This window comes from Macadamia integrifolia, chromosome 3 (assembly GCF_013358625.1).
Source record: "Macadamia integrifolia cultivar HAES 741 chromosome 3, SCU_Mint_v3, whole genome shotgun sequence".
Lineage (NCBI taxonomy): Eukaryota > Viridiplantae > Streptophyta > Magnoliopsida > Proteales > Proteaceae > Macadamia > Macadamia integrifolia.
This window is the reverse complement of record NC_056559.1, coordinates 11,077,144-11,098,507: the sequence shown is the minus strand read 5'-3', so window position 1 is coordinate 11,098,507 and position 21,364 is coordinate 11,077,144. Positions and strand designations below refer to the sequence as shown.

The 21,364-nt window shown below is 39.1% G+C and overlaps 3 protein-coding genes and 1 non-coding gene across 4 annotated transcripts; 2 read left to right on the top strand and 2 right to left on the bottom strand.

The window, feature by feature from the left end:
* Nucleotides 1-1,136: 1,136 nt before the first annotated feature.
* On the bottom strand, nt 1,137-1,243 carry LOC122075023. Its single transcript, XR_006139161.1, has one exon. It is a non-coding gene; the product is annotated as a small nucleolar RNA R71 (small nucleolar RNA).
* Nucleotides 1,244-9,270: 8,027 nt separating this feature from the next.
* LOC122072659 lies at nt 9,271-10,458 on the top strand. The gene has a single exon (XM_042637035.1). The coding sequence runs from the start codon at nt 9,466-9,468 to the stop codon at nt 10,003-10,005; it is 540 nt and encodes a 179-aa protein (XP_042492969.1). The 5' UTR covers nt 9,271-9,465; the 3' UTR covers nt 10,006-10,458.
* A 5,212-nt stretch (nt 10,459-15,670) lies between these two features.
* Nucleotides 15,671-18,928, top strand: LOC122074450 (BTB/POZ domain-containing protein At5g66560). Its single transcript, XM_042639255.1, has 5 exons — nt 15,671-16,057; nt 16,172-16,255; nt 16,333-16,402; nt 16,502-17,824; nt 18,247-18,928. The coding sequence occupies exons 2-5, from the start codon at nt 16,212-16,214 to the stop codon at nt 18,808-18,810; spliced, it is 2,001 nt and encodes a 666-aa protein (XP_042495189.1). The 5' UTR covers nt 15,671-16,057; nt 16,172-16,211; the 3' UTR covers nt 18,811-18,928.
* A 437-nt stretch (nt 18,929-19,365) lies between these two features.
* On the bottom strand, nt 19,366-21,060 carry LOC122073202 (pentatricopeptide repeat-containing protein At2g15690, mitochondrial-like). Its single transcript, XM_042637742.1, has one exon. The coding sequence runs from the start codon at nt 20,871-20,873 to the stop codon at nt 19,563-19,565; it is 1,311 nt and encodes a 436-aa protein (XP_042493676.1). The 5' UTR covers nt 20,874-21,060; the 3' UTR covers nt 19,366-19,562.
* Nucleotides 21,061-21,364: the final 304 nt, after the last annotated feature.

The window sequence follows — 21,364 nt, the reverse complement described above, 5'->3', positions numbered from 1 at the left end:
TTAATTGCATGACTTGTGTCTTTAAATTCTTAGATGACTTAGATGACGAATGGTTAAGACGTTATTTTTAATTCTTAGATGACGAATGGTTAGGACGTTATTTTAGATACATATGTTTAGGACGGTAATTAGAATTAGATCACAATCATTAATCAGTTCACTTTCGCATTATTAAAAGAAATAAAAAATAAAGTGACTGCTCTCCCTGTGTTCGACCCGTAGCTACACTGATCCGTACGCTTGCGGTTACATTTTAAATCTCAACAAGTTTTTGGCGCCGTTGTCGGGGAGACAGTTCCATGTTATTTTTCACTTTCTTTTGGTAAATCGGAGTGCTTTGTTTGCTTTGTTTTATATTTTTTCTTTTCTTTTATTGAATTCCTAAGAAGAACAACTTGCAATAATAGTTGTATCAGTGGAGGTCACCATGCCTCACAGTATGATAAAGACAGGTTTCGCCCTGTAGCAGTACCTCAGGAATTGACCTGAGCAACCCCGGATCCTTGTCGGTAAACTCCCAAAAAGCAAAAAAAAAAAAATAAAAAATAAATAAATAAAAAAATCAAAAAAATCAAAAAAATCATCAAAAAGTTTTGCTATCCATTCTTTTGTGCTTGTCTTACTTTAGTTGTGGAAAGTTTTTCTGTTGCATGAGTGTTAAGTGGGTACGTAATACTAAGAATCGGTTAGAAAGAAGAGATCCAACAAGTAGTGACCCTATACGTTTGCTCTCTCTAAAACCCTTCAATATGGGAGACCAACAGCAAAACCCTTCACCTAAATCTCTGAAAGATAGGTTCTACCCTGCTAGAACAGCCCAACCTTCCTGTATAGTTCTACCACAAGCCCAGGGCAATAATTTTGAACTCAAATCTCAATACATCACTATGTTGTCCCACTTCCATGGGTTGACCTCTGAGGATGCATACCTATTTCTAAGGGAATTTAAAAAGGTATGTGTTCTAATTAAGATCCAACAGTTTTCTGATGATGCTGTTAAGCTTAGGTTTATCACTTTTGCATTGAAAGACCAAGCTAAGAAGTGGTTGTATGGATTACCCACAAATTCCATAACCTCATGGGAACAGTTCACAGTTGTCTTCCTTAAGAAGTTTTTCCCAACTCACAAGACCAATAAGCTTAGAAGTGATATCCTTCAGTTTAGGCAAAAGCCTAGTGAGTCATTTTCCAAACTTATGGAGAGATTCAAGGATCTACTCCAAGAATGCCCCCACCATGGCCTAGACCTATGGCATTTATGTCAAATAATTTATGAGGGTATTGATTACCCAACTAAACAAATGATAGAATCTATGTGCCCTGAGGGATTCACATCCTTTACAGATGAAGAAAAGGCATGGGAATTCTTACTTGACTTAGCTGACAAAACCCGTGAATGGGAATCAACCCAAGAGAGTGAAAGAACTATAAGAGGAAAAGGATATTTTGTGGATGGGATAGTAGCCAAGGAAGCCCATTTGGATATCCTAATCAAGAGGATTGAGGCTATTGTTCCTAGAGAGTCATAGAAGAATGCCCTAACACCTCTGGGGGCACTTCTAATGATAGTGTTAATGCCTTATACCAGAATAATCCATATAGTAACACATACAATCCAGGATGGAGAAATCACCCAAATTTTTCTTGGAATCAGGGCAACCAAGCAGGACCTTCCAATTTCTATAATCAAGGTCAACCTGGACCCCAAAGGCCTCCCTTTGCACAACAATCTTTTTCTCAAAATACTTTTCCTAGGTCAAATGTAGGACCTCAGGCGAGTTTTCCTAGGGCCCCTCTTCTATCATCTTATCAGCAACCCCCTGGGTTTACCAACACTGGAGAGGCAAGTAGAATAAATGACTTGGAAAAAAATATGGCCCTCCTCATGACAAGCCATCAAAATCTTACGAGAGAACTTACCCAAGTTGTCTCAATTATGCGTGAGAGGGAGAAAGGAACTTTACCCAGTCAACCAGAGCCTAACCCTAGGCATCATCAACCTGTTAGTTTACAAGGACCAACTAATGCACCACTGAATATAGTACAAGGTCAGACTCAATAAGGGCCCTCTAACCAATGTAATGTTGTTTATGCCCTTAGGAGTGGTAGAGAGTACCTACAGAGCTTTCCTAAATCTTCCCCATCTATTACTCCTGTTAACTCTTCTTCAGTTGAGGACACAAATGTGCCTCTTGCTCCAGGTTCGTCTGATGAACCTAAAGATTTTTCTGAAACTAAAGATGATTTGGTTGAGGAAACCAAAAATGATTCTTCTGAACAGGGGCAAATCCCTAACAGTCCTTATGTTCATCCTGTCCCATTTCCTAATCGCTTGGTAAACAAAAAGAAGACTGCTTCCATGGACAAAATTTTAGAAGTCTTCAAAAAGGTAGAAGTAAACATCCCTCTTTTGGATGTCATATCCCAGATCCCCGCCTATGCAAAGGTACTGAAAGATTTGTGTACTCACAAACGTATCACTAGTGTGCCCAAAAAGGCGTTCTTGGCAGGTAACATTAGTTCCATAATTACTCAGCCTATAGCAGCCAAGTATAAGGATCCAGGGAGCCCTACCATATCTTGTGTCATAGGTAACACCTATATTGAGCATGCTTTACTTGACCTTGGCGCAAGTGTGAATCTTTTACCTTACCATGTGTACAAGCAACTAGGATTGGGAGAATTGAAAGCCACTGGAACTACTCTTCAGTTGGCAGATAGGTCTGTTAAGATTCCTAAAGGGATGGTTGAGGATGTCTTACTAAAGGTGGGGGAATTTATTTTCCCTATTGATTTCATTGTGTTAGATACTAAGCCCTTCTCAACCAAGGATGAGATCCCAATAATTCTAGGAAGACCATTCTTGGCTAGCAGTAATGCATTAATCAATTGCCGGAATGATTTCCTAAGATTATCTTTTGGTAACCAAACTGTTGAGTTTAACATGTTTAGGATTGGCAAGCAACCACATATGGAAGAAGAGATCAATATGCTTGAGGATTTTCTGGATTTTTCCTATGATTTAGTTACCAACTTTGATATTGATTTTGATTCAGAATTCCAACAGTATATGGATGAGTTGGATGATAAGAGTGAAAATTTCTTTTCTGAAGTCTTGAGTCTTCACACACTTGTGGAGCCCTTAGGACCCCTTTCCAATTCCATTCCCAAACCTTCCATAGTTGAGCCCCCTAAGCTAGATCTTAAGGAGTTGCCATCTAATTTGAGATATGCTTTCCTAGGGCCTGACCAGTCTCTTCCTGTAATAATTTCTTCAAATTTGACTTCTAGCCAGGAAGAGGAGTTACTTAAAGTGTTAAAAGATAATAAGGAAGCCCTAGGTTGGACCATGGCTGATATCAAGGGTATAAGCCCTTCCATTGTGCAACATCATATACATCTTATGGAGGATTCCAAACCATCCACGGAACCCCAAAGAAGAGCTAACCCAGTGATGATGGAAGCTATTAAGAAAGAGATCCTAAAGTGCTTGGATCATGGAATAATTTATCCTATTTCTGACAGCCAATGGGTAAGCCCAATTCACGTAGTGCCTAAGAAGTCTAGTGTGACTGTAGTTCCTAATGCCAACAATGAGTTGATCCCTACCCGTGTCCAAACAGGATGGCGTGTGTGCATTGACTACAGGAAATTAAATGCGGCAACCTGGAAGGACCACTTCCCATTGCCATTCATTGACCAGATGTTAGAGAGGTTAGCTGGACATGAATACTATTGCTTTCTTGATGGATATTCCGGCTATAACCAAATCCCAATTGCTTTAGAGGACCAACATAAGACCACTTTTACATGCCCATATGGAACATTTGCTTACAGGCGTATGCCCTTTGGGCTTTGCAATGCCCCTGCTACGTTCCAACGATGCATGATGAGCATTTTTTCTGACATGGTCGAAAAATTCTTAGAAGTATTTATGGATGACTTTTCAATTCATGGGAATTCCTATTCTGAATGTCTTCATCATCTTTCCCTAGTTTTGAAAAGGTGCATATCTAAGAATTTGGTTTTGAATTGGGAGAAATGCTATTTTATGGTTAAATCTGGTATTGTTTTAGGCCATGTAATATCCAAGGAGGGAATTAAGGTAGATAGAGCCAAAGTGGATTTAATTGATAATTTACCACCTCCTCAATCTGTTAAGGATGTTCGGTCTTTTCTAGGGCATGCAGGCTTCTACAGAAGGTTTATTAAGAACTTTAGTCAGTTAGCCCGACCTCTCACCTCATTACTTGTCAAAGATCAGACTTTTGAGTTTTCCAAAGAGTGCCTAGAATCCTTCAAGCAACTTAAGAAGGAGTTGACCAATGCACCCATTGTTCAACCACCTGTTTGGACTGAACCTTTTGAACTGATGTGTGATGCTTCGGATTTTGCCATAGGAGCAGTTTTAGGTCAAAGGATTAATAAGTTGCCCACTGTCATTTACTATGCTAGTAGGACCTTAAATGATGCACAACTCAATTATACAACCACTGAAAAAGAATTTTTAGCTGTTGTGTTTGCATTAGAAAAGTTTCGGTCTTACTTAGTTGGTTCACATGTGGTGGTGTATACTGATCATTCTGCCCTCAGATACCTAGTTCAGAAGAAGGATGCCAAAGCCCGTCTCATTAGGTGGGTTTTACTTTTGCAAGAGTTTGATTTAGAAATTAGGGATAAGAAAGGAGTTGAAAACCTAGTTGCAGACCATTTATCCCGGCTTCCCAATTCCTTGACTGTTGATTCTCCAGTCAACGAGAACTTTCCAGATGAACAATTATTTGCAATGTCCAGTGAACCATGGTTTGCTGACATTGTCAACTTCTTAGTTTCAGGTGTGACTCCGGATCACTGGTCCACCCAAGATAAGTATAGGTTTCATTCCCAAGTTAAGCACTTTTTCTGGGATGATCCTTATTTGTTTAAGATATGTCCAGATCAGATTATCCGACGATGTGTTCCTGATCATGAGCAACATTCCATTCTCTCTTTTTGTCATGATCATGCATGTGGTGGACACTTTGGACCTAAGAAGACTGCCGCAAAGGTTCTCCAATGCGGATTTTATTGGCCCACTCTTTTTAGAGATGCTTTTGATTTTTGCAAGGCTTGCCCTGCCTGCCAGTCTTTTGGCCGTATCAATAAAAGGAACATGATGCCCCTCAACCCTATTTTGGTAGTTGAGATCTTTGATGTATGGGGCATCGATTTTATGGGACCATTCCCTAATTCCTTTGGGAATTTGTACATACTTTTGGCCGTTGATTATGTTTCTAAATGGATAGAGGCCATACCTTGTAAATCTAATGATCACAAAGTGGTGGTCCAGTTTCTCAAAGAGAACATTTTTTCCCGCTTTGGTGCACCACGTGCAATAATTAGTGATAGGGGTACTCATTTTTGTAATCGGCCTTTTGAGACCCTAATGAAAAAGTATGGGATCACTCATAAGTTATCTACCCCTTATCACCCCCAAACTAGTGGCCAAGTGGAGGTGTCTAATAGGCAGATCAAACAAATCTTGGAGAAAACTGTTAATCCCAACCGTAAGGATTGGTCCCTTAGGCTCATTGATGCCTTGTGGGCCCATCGGACTGCATTCAAGACTGACCTTGGCCAGTCTCCCTACCGTTTGGTGTATGGGAAAGCTTGTCACTTACCAGTTGAGTTGGAGCATAAGGCCTTTTGGGCCATTAAGAAGCTTAACTTTGATTTGTCTGATGCGGGAATTCATCGTAGGCTCCAACTATCTGAGTTGGAGGAACTTAGGAATGATGCCTATGAAAGTTCTAGAATTTACAAGGAAAAGACCAAAGCTTTCCATGATAAACACATTCTGCGTAAATCTTTTGCAATTGGTGATAAGGTCTTATTGTACAACTCTCGATTGCATCTTTTTCCTGGTAAGCTTAGATCCCGATGGGATGGCCCATTTATTGTTCATAATGTATATCCCCATGGGGCTGTGGAGATTTTGAATCCAGGAACAGGGGTAATTTCGAAGGTTAATGGTCAGCGTTTGAAACCGTTCCTCGAGTTTCCCACTACTAGTAGTGAAGAGGTCATGGATCTCCATGAACCTCTTTACACTGATGACTAATTTTTAATCAGGTATGACCCCCTTGCATTGTCTTTGCTTTTAATTTTTTCCATGCATTGAGGACATTGCATGACTTAAGTGTGGGGGAGGGAAACCAGTTTTTATTTTTTATTTTTTTTTCACTTTGTTTTGTTTGTTTTTCTTTTTATTTTTTGAGCTTGCTAAGGATGAAGTCCTACTTTGGCTTTTGGCTAATGATCATACCATTCGGTTGCTTGATGTATGAAAATAAAATTTTTGATTAAGGTACCCATTTTGAACGTATAAAAACCCTGTTGAGAAGAAAGAAACAAGCATGTGTCTTGAGATGGGACTTTCTTTTGAAAAATAAGAGACCCCTGTTTTATGGTGATGGACCATATGTAAGTCTGTGGGTTCCTTGTACTTTTGATTTGGAGTTGAGACCTTCTTTTTAATTTGGCATGGGTTGACAAATGCACAATTTTAAATGAAATGTGAAATGTGGTATAAAGAAGAATAAGAGTTGATTCCCTTGGAACTAGACAGGGCATTGCGCCTCAGGAAGCGTGGTGTCTTGATCGAAATTCCTTGGGAGGAAACTTCTGAAGTAACTCTAGCATCACTGCCTTTGTGGACATATGCAAAAAGTGAAGCTACATAGTAACTTGGGTGTCTGGTGTTTGCTCCACCATGTCATTCAGGCCAAAAGTAGTGGAGTAGAATAGAGTTTATTAGTAGAAAAAAAAAAAGAGAAAAAAAATGTGCAAATGTCATTATTGCTTGGTAACATGTTTGGTCAAAAACACTCCAACGCCTTAGTCATTGGTTCCCTATTTCTTCACAAGTGGTTTTGCCTTAAGATAAGGATGTTTTGGAAGAGACGAGGTGAGTTCCAAATTAAGAAATATGCTAGTGCCTGGAATTGATAAAGGGTAATAAAAGTTCAAGTGTGGGGGTCCCTTGTAAGAGAAATTATCTTTGCTCCGGATCGGTATGAGCCTTACCTTTAGCCAAAGTTGGGATTTGTTTATTCTGAATTTTGGGTGTATATTCACTGCAAACACCCACGAGACACAACTCGTCCACTAGGGGTGACCTAGGGGTTTAAAGGCTTGTTGCACATGCTAAGTGCAACCGTGATTCCTACGAAAGTGAGTTAGGTTTTTTTTATCTTTATTCTTTTTCTTTTTGTTTTGCTCGAGGACTAGCAAAGTCTAAGTGTGGGGGAATTCTGATGAGCACATTTATGTGTGAAATCTAGGGTAGTAAAACATGCATTTTACATATTTAGAATGGAGCTACCTTGGGTTTTACTCTCTTTTTGCAGGTTTTATATTTTCAAGGCCTTAAGGACTATCGGGAGCTATATCTTCAATTTTACACGTAAAGAGGTCCTATTTCTTTCCATGGTTGCGAAGAGGATGAAATTCTGAGCAAGATGGACGTGTTCAATTAAAAGTACACATTCGTTTGGTCACCCGTACAAATGATTATTCTTTTCGGGTCAGAAAAAGAATAATGGATCAGAACTGAACCGAGATGCAGAACCAGCCCGTTTGCAATTGTCCCAGAGGTACAAGGAATACTCCAAATGCCAACAAGGATCGATGGACCACATCCTTAAGTGATTAAAGATTTGTTTTTGGTAACAACAACTACCTAGCTTAGTTGGTGAGCTATGGTGTACAAAATTCTCTTGCTCACCAAGAGGTCTCAAGTTCGAATCTCATGGTTGTTTTTTTTAGAGGATTTTGTTGAAGATTTCCTGCTTTTCACTCACTTAAAGCACTAAGGGCATGGAGGGGATTTCCACATCAAATTAGAAGCAAGCAAAATCGTGGAAGCAAGAAGAGAAGAAAAAAAAAGGAAAGAAAAAAAAGGGAGAACCAAAAATTGTCCAAATCTTCTCTCTCCTCCACATCATCACCAAAGATTGTCCAAATCACACAAAGGAAGAAAAAAAAATCGTCCCTAGGAGAGAGAAAAAAAGAAGAAAAATAAATTAGAAAAAAAAAAGGAAAGAAAATAAGCAAAAAATTATAGGAAATTTCTCAAAATTTATTTCTCTCTTCTCTCTCCTCCATCTTACACTTTTGGACTCAAAAGATCTCACAATCAATTGTGGGTTTCTCTCTTTTAGGAAAGAGAAAATTGTTACCCTACCTCTCCATTCCCTATAAATACAACTCATGTAAGAGGAGGAGACACAATTCATTCTTCTTCTAGTTTTCTTTAGTTGCTCTCTCTCTCCTCTTTCTCTCTCTTTAGTTCTAGTTCTTCTCTATTTTTGCTTTAATCACTTTTGTAATAGTTTTTTTTATGTCAATTAATGCAAGCACTCTTTTATTTTTATTCAGTTCTTTTTATGTTTATGATTTATGCAATTGAGTTGTAATTTTTTAAGTTATAGTTCTAGGCTTAGATCTAGGTGACAAGATCACGAGCCGTGGAGCAATTTTTTTTCAAGTTCAAGCATTGATTCAAGTAAGTAGGCTCCTTCAGTAGTCTTCTCTCCCCCCTCTCATTCCCTCTTCTGACTACCCTTTCTTTCTTAATTTAGGATTTTTATTTTCAGTCGTTACATTATTGCTATCCCTTTCCCCCAAGGTTCATGGCTAGTGTATGTGTTGGCTTTGCCCCTCCTAGCCATAGAACCATCAATTTATTGCTTTTATTTTAATTGTCTCCCTTTCCCTAAAGCCAAGTAGAGAAACCCTTGTAAGAGTGACTCTCTGGTCAAGTAGGGAAGCTCATATTATGATGCATCCCTCGGGCTAAGTAGAGAAACCTACTTGTGAGTCTCTCTCTAGCTTTATCCCCTTTCTTTTACTTTATTTTATTTCAGCATTTTTTTCCTTTATTTTTTATTTTTTAATTGCATGGGTTGTTTATTTTCTTTTACTTTATTTTTATTTTAACATTTTTTTTCCTTTATTTATTTTTTTAATTGCGTGGGTTGTTTATTTTCAGTTATTTATTTATTTAATTTTAATTGCGTGGCTTGCGTCTTTAAATTCTTAGATGACGAATGGTTAGGACGTTATTTTTAGGACGGTAATTAGAATTAGATCACAACCATTAATCAGTTCACTTTCGCATTATTAAAAGAAATAAAAAATAAAGTGGCTGCTCTCCTTGTGTTCGACCTGTAGCTACACTGATCCGTACGCTTGCGGTTACATTTTAAATCTCAAACATCTACGCAACTTCATAGTTTCTTTTCTCTCAACAAATGCCTTTAGAAAGCCGCCTTTTCATTTTTAACTGGTTCAATTCAAGTAACAGAAACCCCTACTTTCGGATTCTCCTTGTTTGTAACTTAATACTGGAATTGATTGGGATTTCATTTTTTGTAATTGTGATATCTGCTTTTGTGGTTTTTTATTGATTAATGTCATAGTGGAATGAAACTCTTCTATAATGCGAAGGCCATCCGGCTACGAGGCCATCAGGATAAATATCTGCTTGCAGATGAGGATGAGGAATCTGTGTGTCAAGAACGGAACGGCTCATCACAGAATGCCAGGTGGATCGTTGAGTTCCTCAAAGAGCCAAACTTGATCCGTCGCAAGAGCTGCTACGGAAAATACCTCACCGCCTCCGACGTTCCCTTCCTTCTTGGGATGATGACTAGTCACATGATCCTTCAGACACTGCCTAGTAGATTGGATTCCTCTGTGGAGTTGGAGTCCCTCAGGGAAGGCTTCCAGGTTAGGCTTAAGACACGCCATAGCAACTTCCTGCGTGCAAATGGAGGTCTCCCTCCCTGGCGAAACTCCATCACCCACGATACCCCTCATATAAGTGCCACTAAGGATTGGATCCTCTGGGACGTCGATATTGTCGAGATTAGAGTCGATTCGCCAATTCGTCCATCCCCACCAGTGGTTAACCAAAAGGGAGGGAGACCCCAATCGATTCTTCAGCTTCTCCATCCTCAGTAGTTAACCCAAACGGAGGGAGACCCCCAATTGATGCTCTCCTCCATTTCCAGTGGTTAACCGAAATCAACATTCTGGACCTCGCTGGCAACAACCCTCTCACCACCTCCGCCTTCAGTGTGGAGAAAAATCCTTCCTTTCTCTCCAAGCTCGCCGGCCGTTGACCGCCGTGAACAGAGTCGACTGAGTTGAAAGGGGCAGCAACAACCTGAGTTTAGAGGTGAAGATGTTTAAAGGGTAAAATGGTCATTGATTTATGATGCTTTGGATGAAGATATCATAAAGGTAAAATCATCATTACAATTTAAAAAAGCTAACACCTCACTTTGGTGTTAGATGGGATGGATTTATTTATAATAAACAAAATGCGAGGGGTGTAAGTAATGAGGATAAACACGAGGGGAGGTGGATGTAAATTTTCTTAAATTTTTTAACCCTCATATTTTCTTATTCAAAGCAAAGTAATTTAGAAAAAAAAAAAAAAAAAAAAAAAAGAATATATTTTCATTATCATCTTTGATAAATTTGTGTTTTTGTGTATTTTGATGGATCAAAGGAAATTATATTACAGAAGACGAGAATCAAATAGTACAACATAGTCATTCAGGAGATTTAAATCTTCTAATCTAGCGTTAATAGTAATATCCCATAAATACATCATAGGCGGGTTCCTTTGGCCTGATTAGTCCCTCGGGTTCATACTAACTCCACAACCGGATAGATCGGGTCATACCAGAGTTGAATGAGAACCATTCAATTTTCACTGAAAACAATGAAAAGTACTAAACATCCCATGTGAGTGACCCAAGGTGTACCTAGTGGGAATCAAAACTTAACCCTGGACGGATTATAAGTACTGCATTTGTACAAAAGTTGAATAGAGTCAAATTTCGAATATAGTTTTCAAAAAATCCTAAAAGACAGAAGAGGCCGGCTATTGACGAAGGTTTTGGAAATTTTTGTGTTGTCTGTGTAATTATGATACGTTGGTACTAATTAGTAATTAGAGAACTTTTCATTTTTTTTTTATTTTATTCTCATCCCGTTCAGTTTACAAAAAACTAGATGTAGCACCTATCATTTAGAGCCATTTGGGTTAAGAGATTGTTCTGTGGTGAAACTGAAGGAATGAGCATGCGATTACATAATAAATTCATGGAATGTGAAGCTTAGGGCGAGGGTGCAGGATGCAGATAAAGTGAAACATGCAATTTAGGACTTAGGAGGTCATTTCAATTTTTGAAAGAGAACCAAGAACAATAACGAATACAATTATAACTTTATTCCAACTAAATGGTATTGGCTACATGGATTCGAGTTATCTAAAAATCGGATGTGTTTTTAAAAATAAAGTATTAATGGTGTTGTATAGGATAGGGTGGACGGTTCCAAAACCAGCAATGATATTGTTACGTATTGGTTTTTATTTTTTGGTGCAACGTATTGGCCTATTGGATGTTTTTGCCCTCAAAGATACAAATTCCATCATGGAGTTTGACCATTCTTTTTCTGTCCGTATTATATTATCGATCTGATATTATTGTCGCTTGGTACCAATATGGATAGGCCAAATTCGATATGTAACAGTTTTAAATATAAAAAGAAATAGGAAAAAAAAAGTTACGGGAACTCAGGCTATGTTTCAAAGTCAAGAAAAAAAATTCAAAATATTTTTAATTTAAGAAAGAAGATAGACACATAAAAAATCATTGTATATTAATTCTTTTTTGTTTTATTATATCTCTTGTACTATTTTCTTTTCTTGATTACCAAACGTATCCTCAGGAAAGTTAAACTCATTGTGCCTTGACCAGCTAGCTGATTGTGTGAATGGGCAACCCAACTGTATATCCTTGAATCTTTCTCCTAACCCATCCAACACTCTTGCCCAAATTGACTTGATATTTAGAGAGATCGGCTGGCAAGGATCATTATAGGAGAGACATTGGGCCAACCCAGGATGAAAGTTTTCTGTGGTTCACATTTCCAGCCTATCGTTTCCACCAACTTTCCCATATAAAATTGTTTGTAGTTTGAACTTTGAACAGTAGTAGGCCCAAGCCCAACCCAATTAAACGACAAGGCTACATCCAATAACATCATGGACCACTCCCAAAAGTGGAGATTTTTTATATAGAGAGTGATGCCTTTCTCAAACTTGATTGGAGCTAGCCTGCCAGGTGTTCTTTTTCTATATTTTGTCACACCACTTTAGAGCGTATGAAATGCCACTGATTTGGATAATTCAACATAGCCCCTATTCAGTACTTCCTAACAAGCATGGTTCTAATTAAGGATTTACTTTTTTTTTGAACTATTCATAACTTCCTACACAAGGAATATCTCAGCGGCATTGGACTCCTGTTACTCAAATTCAATGGGCACAAAACCAATATGAATCTCTGATATACCTTCAAGTGATTCAATTACAAAACAATATTGGACTCCAAAATCTCAATTCTCATACAGAGCCTACAAAAGTTTTTTGAATTTTTCAAGTTTTTTTATTCAATTGAATGAGAAAGATAAAGGAAAGATCTACTAAACTCTTTAGGGTACTACTAATAGAGTTTAAAGTAGGTTGAACATGAAACGTATGGACATATTTATCGTTGATCGAAGAAGCACAAGGAAAAGTAGGAGGATTCATTATAACTTCTAATGCTACTTGTAAAATTGGTGTCCAAAACTATGTCAATCTTACATATCTGCAACTCAAAGCTCAAACACAGCCTCGAAGCCTAAAGAGCATAAACACATATTTGATAGAGAAATATGAGCTTTATTTTACAAAAGTAAAGAAGAGAATAATGAAAGTTTTTATTTATTTATTTATTTTGTATATTCAATTAAAACAAAGTCCATATTTATCTATCAAATTTGTATTTATGTCTTTAGGCTACGAGGTCGTGTGTGAGCTTGAAGTTGCAGATTTGTAATATAGAGAAGGTTTTAGGCACCAATTTTATAAGTCGTATCAGAGGTTATAATGAATCTTCCTTACAGAGTTCTAGCAATATATTCAATAAAATTTTATTTATTCCATGAATTTTTGTATGTTGAAGAAAGGATAGAAAAAGTTCGCATTCATTTATCAATTACTTTTTTGTAATTTTTGAATAAAACATGAGTCAGGTCAAGATAGGTACCACTTGACACAACGTTGGTTTTATTTAGATCATCTCTTCTTCGATAGAAAGGTGTTGCTGTTTGTTCATTTTTAGCTTCAATGGTAAAGAAATCAGCACCAAAGTGAAGTATGGGTCCTGTTTGAGGAACAAACTCAAGGTCTCTGTTTAGATGATCATCGTGAGAGGGGATTCGTTTCAAGGGTAAATTTAGAAAAATATATTAAAAAAAAAAGAAAAAAGGGTAAGTATCTGATTCAGGCTGATGAGAGAGGGAGAAAATTGAATTGAAAGATGAGACTAGGTGGATATAGGCAGGATATAATCTGAAAAGGCGAGAAGAAAATCAGAAGAGGGAAGAAGACTCTGCATAGACAGTGATTTGATCATATTCTGTATTCCACTATTTGGTCACATTGGGGTGTACTGACCATGTTGATGATTATTCTTTGGTCAACATAAGTTGACTAAACCACTACTCCTTTTGGATGTTTCTTTTAATCTTTTCTATGGAAATGTGTGGGATAAGGTTCTGCAAGAAGCATATAATAATGGGAAGGAGGGGTAGGTTGTAAGTTAACTTATTAGTTATCACTACTTAACCTACCCCACCACCCCTTTATTAGTCATTCATTTTATTTAAGTTATAGATTTTTTTTTTTTAATATTTTTTTTGTTAACGATATGTTAGGATTGAATGAGAATCATATATTTTTAAAATGACTTCACAATCGAATGAAACAAGTTATATCAAGATTGAATGAGAATCATTTAATTTTCATAGAAAATAATGAAAAATCCTAAATAACCTCAAAGAAGTAAGAGAAATCGAACTCAAAATCATGCATTCCCTTAGACGAAGGTCCTTACCAGTTCGATGACATCCTTAAAATTAATCATGGATTTTGTGTTATTTGCTATCATGCTTCTGGTGGCCCTTCTCCCTCCATTCTAATAAACCTAGCTTTTTTTTTTTTCTGGGTAAGGATTCTTATAAACCTAGCTACCTTGCATCCATCATCATCATTATAGCTAGTAGCCAATCACTTAGTCCAATAACTTAAGCCAATTAGGCAATCAATGTAGACCAGAGAAAAAGTGAGTTTAGTGTATCACGATGAGCATCATTAAGGTGTAATGGGGTTGGTGATAATATATAGTCAAGGTTCTCTGCATGCAATTGGTCATGTCATTAGACCCCACTGATTATACTAAAAGCTATCTTTTATCGTCAAAATTAGAAAAAAGAGATCACAATACATCTTAAGTCGCTCTTAGGCAGCTCCAAAGTCTACCTAAATCATTTCTGTAATTCCAACTAGCTCCTCCTAAACCCATATTTAACAACCTTAGTGGTTGAGTCACACAGTTTTCACAAAGTGTCATCCTATTTCATTACACCAACTCTTCACATATTTTCGTAGTAAAAAAAAAAAAAAATCATGACGAAGACCCTATTGGTCTAGTGTAGGGAATGCCCAAACATAACCACCGGAAAAACCACTTGAAAAAACAAGGTCTGTATCTAGACGTTCCCTATGTTAGGTAGGCATTTCTCTCTCTCCCTCTCTTATTTATATATATATATATATATAATCAGATCCATACTATATCGGATGATCTCTTTCAATCAAGCATACCGTTACTAAATCTTAAAAACATAACAACAATTAAAAAACGACTCTTTCAATGTTTGGCCGAGTTTCTTTTCACCCATGGTACTGGGAGAGCTAGTTTCGAATTAATATAGTAAGAGCTGAGAGTAGATAATGCCTTCGAAGTCCTATAGCTGATGATGACATAGAAATGAAATCATATGGTCCCATGACCAGGGAAGCAATAGTGAAGGAAGATTTAGTCTTAATGTTTGATACCTAATACCTATGCATGGATAAAGGGGATCAAAATCTATTCCTAAATGGTTGAGCCAAACCAAACCAATAAAAAAAACCAAACAATTGAATTTTTTTTAGCATATAAAAAAAATGAAAATGAATGATAAACTAATAATGAATCGATAAAAACTTATTAAGGAAACCCGAAACAAAAACCGAACCTCCCCTTAATGGTTAGGTTTGGGCCGTTACATGCATAAAATTGGTTCAGACCGGCTAAAGCTGGACCGATCAACCGGTTAACCAACTGTTTATACCTATAAAATTCTTTTGTTTGGTAAATATGATAACCCTAAATTCTGTGTTAATAAGAATCACAATTTTATCATCTCAATTACAAGAATGTCCCTACATTTGTTCTCCCACTCATTAAATGCTCCTATGGTCGTATGGGGAAAGGACGAAGGAGGAGGGAGGAGGCCGGGGAGGGTAGATGAGATCATTGAAATGTGATGACATTAATAATTAATTTGATCCTTAGGAGATGTTTGTAATGTTAGGCAACCAAGCCTCATGATCTTCGATTCTCACAATTTCCCTTTTTTCCAAATAAAGTTTTATTTTTTAATTCATTTCCTTCCCTTTCCCTTACGTTGAAGCAATAAAACCAGTTGTCTTATGAACAAAAAATGCAGAGACTCTGTGACAGTGTGAGAGAAAGAGAGAGAGAGAGATTCTCCCTTTTCTTTTCTGCTTTTCGATTTCCTTTTTTATTTTTTGTTATCTGGGTAATGGAGAAAGGGTTCAAAAAGACATCCTTTCTGAAGTCTTCCTCCTCCACCTTCTCTTTGACATTTTTTCGATCTTTGTCTCTCTGAGATGTGGAACAACCTTGGGTAGTTTTTATTTTATTTCTGTTTTGTTTAGTAATTAAAGGAAAGGAGGAAAATCTCGTCGCCTTTCTCATTCCCCACCAGTTGTGTTTGTTTGTTAAAGCTCTATTTGTCGGATCTGGCTTTTGGAATCCCCTGAAAGTGAGATTTCTCTCTTTCCTTCTCGTGTCCTGTTCTTCAACTTCTTACCCTCGTAATGGTATCGTCTCTCATTTTTACGTATTATAGTGATTGATTTCTTACTTTCCCTGAAGAAATTCACAAAAAGGTTTCTTGAGCTCCTTCAAGATATACATTGTTTTTGGTGTAGCAGAAGATCGAAACTCTTAAGGAAACTAGGGTTTCGTAAGAAAATGGCGCTTGACATTGAGAAGCCGAGCTCCAAAGGACAGGCATGGTAGGTTCATACTTCTTACCTCTCTCTGTTTGTGTGTTTTACTGGTCTGTGAACATTTTCTTCACTGCATTTTGCAGGTTTTGTACTACGGGGTTGCCTAGCGACATTGTTATTGAAGTCGAAGACATGACTTTCCATCTCCATAAGGTTAGGGATGCTCAAACCTTCATAAGTTGGTTTCTAAAATCTCTCTTTGAATGCAAATTTTCATTTTTTTTTTCCTGAAAACTTAAATTTTTGTTTCAGTTTCCTCTAATATCGAAAAGTAGAAAGCTTCATGAGTTGATTACTGAGCAAGAAAACAATCCTAGTAGAAGACAACGAAGTTCTGCTGCAGAAGCACAGGTCCAAGTAGAAGGTGAAGGAGAGGAGGATGGAGACGGAGATGAAATTGAAGAGGAGCCCTGTGAGATATCCTTCCCGGAATTTCCAGGTGGTACTGAGGCATTCGAGACCGCGGCGAAGTTCTGCTATGGAGTGAAGATCGACCTCACAGCTTCCAATGTAGCTCCTCTTTGTTGTGCCGGAGAGTATCTCGAGATGACGGAAGAGTACTCTGAAGATAACCTTATCTCCAAAACCGAAAGGTTCTTGACCCAATCGGTTCTCAGAAACATCAAAGAATCCATCAAGACCCTGAAATCCTGTGAAGCACTCATGCCTCTCGCAGAAAACCTCAACATTCCGCAGAGGTGCATCGACTCAATCGCGTCGAGAGCTTCCTCTACGGATCCTTCATTGTTTGGTTGGCCGATGAACGATGGAGCGGTTACAGCAAGGGCTTCCAATCAGATTCTTTGGAATGGGATTGATACTGGAAAACGCGGGAAGAACCAAACCAAAAACACCAGCGCCGACCCCTGGTTCGAAGATCTAGGTGTTCTTAGCTTACCGATCTACAAGCGACTAATTTCTGCCATGAAAGATCAAGATCTAAGCCTGGCAATCATCGAGAACTCTCTGATATCTTACGCCAAGAAATCCATTCCAGGCCTTACGCGTTCCAACAGGAAATCATCCACCACATCTATAGCTTCAGAGGCGGAACAGAGAGAGCTGCTGGAGACCATAGTTGCAAATCTGCCACTGGAGAAAAGCTCAAGCTTTAGTTCAGGTTCTTCTTCAACGACAAGGTTTCTATTTGGATTGTTGAGGACGGCGAACATACTGAACGCGTCGGAAGCCTGTAGAGCTACGTTGGAGAGGAAGATAGCATCGGAACTGGAAAAGGCAGCACTGGACGATCTTTTGATCCCGAGTTACTCGTATCTGATGGAAACTCTGTACGATGTGGACTGCGTGGAGAGGATATTGGGGTATTTCTTGGAGAGTTTGGAAGAGAGGTCGGCGATTGGGATGGACGGTGATGAGGACGGAGAAGTGGGTGGAACAACGCCGGGGATAAATCCGGTGATGTTGGTGGGGAAATTGATCGATGGATACCTCTCTGAGATCGCATCCGACGCGAATTTGAAGCCGGATAAGTTTTGTCAACTCGCCGTTGCTCTTCCTGAACTGGCCAGACTCTTCGACGACGGCTTATACAGAGCCGTCGATGTTTATCTCAAGGTACATCCATGTTCTGGCTTCCTATATCTGCGTTTCTGGTGCTTGTGTCGGCCATGTGTATGGCTGTAGCTCGAGCTCATGGTGCTCTCCGTCTGTCAAGTCAATTATTAATTGCTACTTCTTACTTTTACTGGAGCTTCACTGTGCTTTTTCTCAACTTTTCTGTTTGATCTAAAAATGTTACTCGAACCTCCATGAGAGTGTTCTGTCACTTTAGATCCTCAAATTTAGAGGGTGAGTTGGAAATTTAAAGTTTTACACGAGACGTACTATGTGTAGTCCCTTTCAGCTTCAGGCATTGAATGTGCTACTCTGAGAAACATGAAAGAGACATTTTAATTCTTATGGTTGTGTGTGTTCGATTGCAGAATAGTAGTTTCTTCGTTGTCTCATCCATGAATTTGTTTTGCCAATTCCTGCAGGCGCACCCGTGGATAACGGAGGAAGAAAGGGAGAAGATATGTGGGGTACTTGACTATCAGAAGCTAACGTTCGAGGCGTGCACTCATGCGGCGCAGAATGAGCGACTTCCGCTGCGGTCGGTGGTGCAGGTTCTGTTTTTTGAGCAGCTCCAGCTTCGTCAGGCGATCGCCGGAACTCTCATCGCCGCCGACATTGTCCCGGATTCTGCCAGGCCTTCTGTTTTACAGCATCAACAGCTAGAAACCGCAATGATGGTACCACTAACAGCAGCAGGAGGTCAGGAGGGGGAGCCGTGGAGGGCGACGGCTAGGGAGAACCAGGTGCTGAAACTGGACATGGATAGCATGCGATCTCGGGTGAATGAGCTGGAGAGGGAATGCTCCTCCATGAAGAAGGCTATTGAGAAGATCGATAAAGCTGGATCGCCTGAAGGTCCGGCGGTTAGGGGTTGGAGGAAGAAGTTTGGTTGCAAGTTTAAGACTCAGGTCTGTGATTCTCATGAACGAACGGTGGTGGAGACTGGAAGGAGGGCCAGACATCACCACCATTCGCCCGGCGTCTAGGACTTCTATGTAGTTGCTTCTTCCATTCTATATCCCACTTTTCCTCTTCTCTTGTTTTATCTTGTGTACCATATTGTCTCTAATATTTATTTCAAGTCCCATCAATGCCTTTCACATATGATCTATTACACAAGTGAGTTGGGGTTAAAAGGGTAAAAAATCAGAGGGGATCATCAGCTTTGTGGCACACTGCCACTTTTCCCCACTACCATGGTTATGATCCGATAGCCCTTTTGATAGCCCTTTTCCTAGGAGCTCTCACTCTAGCACCAGAGTTCTAGAATAAATCAATCTCATGTACAGCCTTACAAGGTGAGAGGACTCAAGATCATATCAACTCACATCAATTCGCATAAAAAATCAATATGGGATCAACCCCCAAATATGGAATCGTAATATATCACTATTATATGATTGTCTATAGAACTGAACATTGGAACATTCCTCTTCTGCTCCTATACCTTAATCGCTTCTCTGAGCCTATGAACCATAAGCCCAGTGTCACCATGGCCGCGGCCAATCTACTATAAGTTGCAACTGCAGTTGATGGAATTCGCAAAAGAAAAAAATTGATTACTGCAGTCTGCCTCAAGTAGCTGCAACCCCTATTGGCAAAAACCATGCACTTAACCATGATTGTACCAGTTATAATGGGTTTATTTTCAATTTCTGATCTACAATTCAACATACACAGCTTGGTATTTACTAGTACTTTACAGCCAACAAAAGGAAGAACATCTTAGTTTACGGTTTTACCAGTAATCACCACAGGAGCACTTGCCATCCCTGAAATGGTGAAACCTTTTGTTGTCCCTGACGATGATCTCTCGCCCCTCTATTTTCGATATGAGCTTAACGGCATTATGGCAGTCTCCACATATCCTTAGGTTCTTGATGATTCTCAACGTGGTTCCTGGTGGTGTACTAATAAGCCCGAAGGCAATAGCCAACTTCTCGCTATGGTAGAGCAGGGCTTTCTCCTTAGCTTCTTCATTGATATCATGAAGCACATACCTCGTGTCCGGCACATAACCTGCTTCCTTCATTTCCTCATTCAAAGACCTTAGCTTATCATAGACTTCTTTCTTGTTTGGGTTCGTAATTGCTTGATTCTTGTTAATCTTTGATCTCTTTTCAGGCAAAATCCTCTGTTTCTTCAAACCAGACTGCTCCTTCATTTCAGTGGGGGAATATTTTCGTAGCGTCTCCCACGCAATCGAGCTGGGTTCGATTGGCATCTTACCTATAAACTTCCTGGCTTCAGACGTCTTCCCTGATTTTCCAAGTAGATCAATCACGCAAACATAATGCTCCATGGAAGGAGCAATCCCATAGTCTTTGCTCATTGATTCGAAGTGCGCCAGTCCTTTTTCCACGGCCACTAAGCTCCCACAAGCCATTAAAATTCCTGAGAAAGTAAACCCGTCTGGAGTAGTACCATTTGTTCTCATCTCGTTAAAGCTTTCAAGAGCTTCTTCTGCTTTCCCATTTTCCACTAAACCCATTATCATCATATTCCACGAGATCAAGTTCCATTGCGGCATTTTATCGAATGCTCGGCGAGCATCTGCTGTACTGCCCAACTTGCAGTACATCTCGATCACTTTGTTGAAGACGGAAATACCAGGTCTGGATTGGGATCTGGATACGTAATCATGAACCCTTCTTCCAGCATCTAACAACTTCAAATCAATACATGCCTGGAGCAATGCAAGAAATCTGTCTGGAACAATGTAAATTCCTTGTCTTTCCATATCGTCCATGAGTTTCAGTGCTTCTTCTACTCGCCCTTCTCTGCATAAACCATTCAACTCCAAGCTCATCAGATGCCCTCCATCCACATAAGCGGCTTCTCTGGGAGATACTCTTATAACAATCTTGGAACTCCGCTTCTTCTTAGAAGAAAGCCGTCTTAAAGCATCAAAATCATCGCATATACTTCGAGATTTGAAACATGAGAGGTCGAGTGTACGTACATTAGGACTTCTGCTTTTGTAGAGGGAACAGATATTCATATAACTGACCGTTGCGGGACATTCAACCGTTATACACCGGAGCAACATTGAAGAGCAGGAGGTCTCTCGGATATCCTATCTGCCCAGGCAATCGCAAGCTGCAGACTTTAGAGAGAATAAAATATCTGACTACCGAAGAAAAAACAAAAAAGTGGAAATATCACTCTCCACCCTCGAATTATGGCGAAATATCCACTTGTTTTTACACGTTTTTTTAAAAAATATCTCTCACCTCCCAAACACAAAGATTCTATTTAGCCTCTCCAACAGTTTGAAATGGCAGTTAAGCCAGTCAGATTTTTCTCATAATACTTGTACTACCCTCATAAATGTAAAAGACCCATTATACCCTTTATAAACTGGCCCGTTCCATCACAGAAGAACTGCAACCCGATGAAATCAAAGACATCGATTATGACGATGAGCTCTTCTTCATCTTCTTCCACTCGAACCCATTCATCCCAAACCCACAGAGCTGCTACGGCAACATTATCATCCCTCTTTCATCCTCCAATTCCTCCATTTTCTCGAATCTGAAC

Bases quoted from the DNA above. Each gene is read 5' to 3' on its own strand.
- LOC122072659 (XM_042637035.1), top strand. From the start codon at position 9,466: ATGAAACTCTTCTATAATGCGAAGGCCATCCGGCTACGAGGCCATCAG.
- LOC122074450 (XM_042639255.1), top strand. From the start codon at position 16,212: ATGGCGCTTGACATTGAGAAGCCGAGCTCCAAAGGACAGGCATG. The intron at 16,403-16,501 runs GTTAGGGATGCT...TTTTTGTTTCAG, and splicing joins TGACTTTCCATCTCCATAAG to TTTCCTCTAATATCGAAAAG. The intron at 17,825-18,246 runs GTACATCCATGT...CAATTCCTGCAG, and splicing joins CCGTCGATGTTTATCTCAAG to GCGCACCCGTGGATAACGGA.
- LOC122073202 (XM_042637742.1), bottom strand. From the start codon at position 20,873: ATGTTGCTCCGGTGTATAACGGTTGAATGTCCCGCAACGGTCAGTTAT.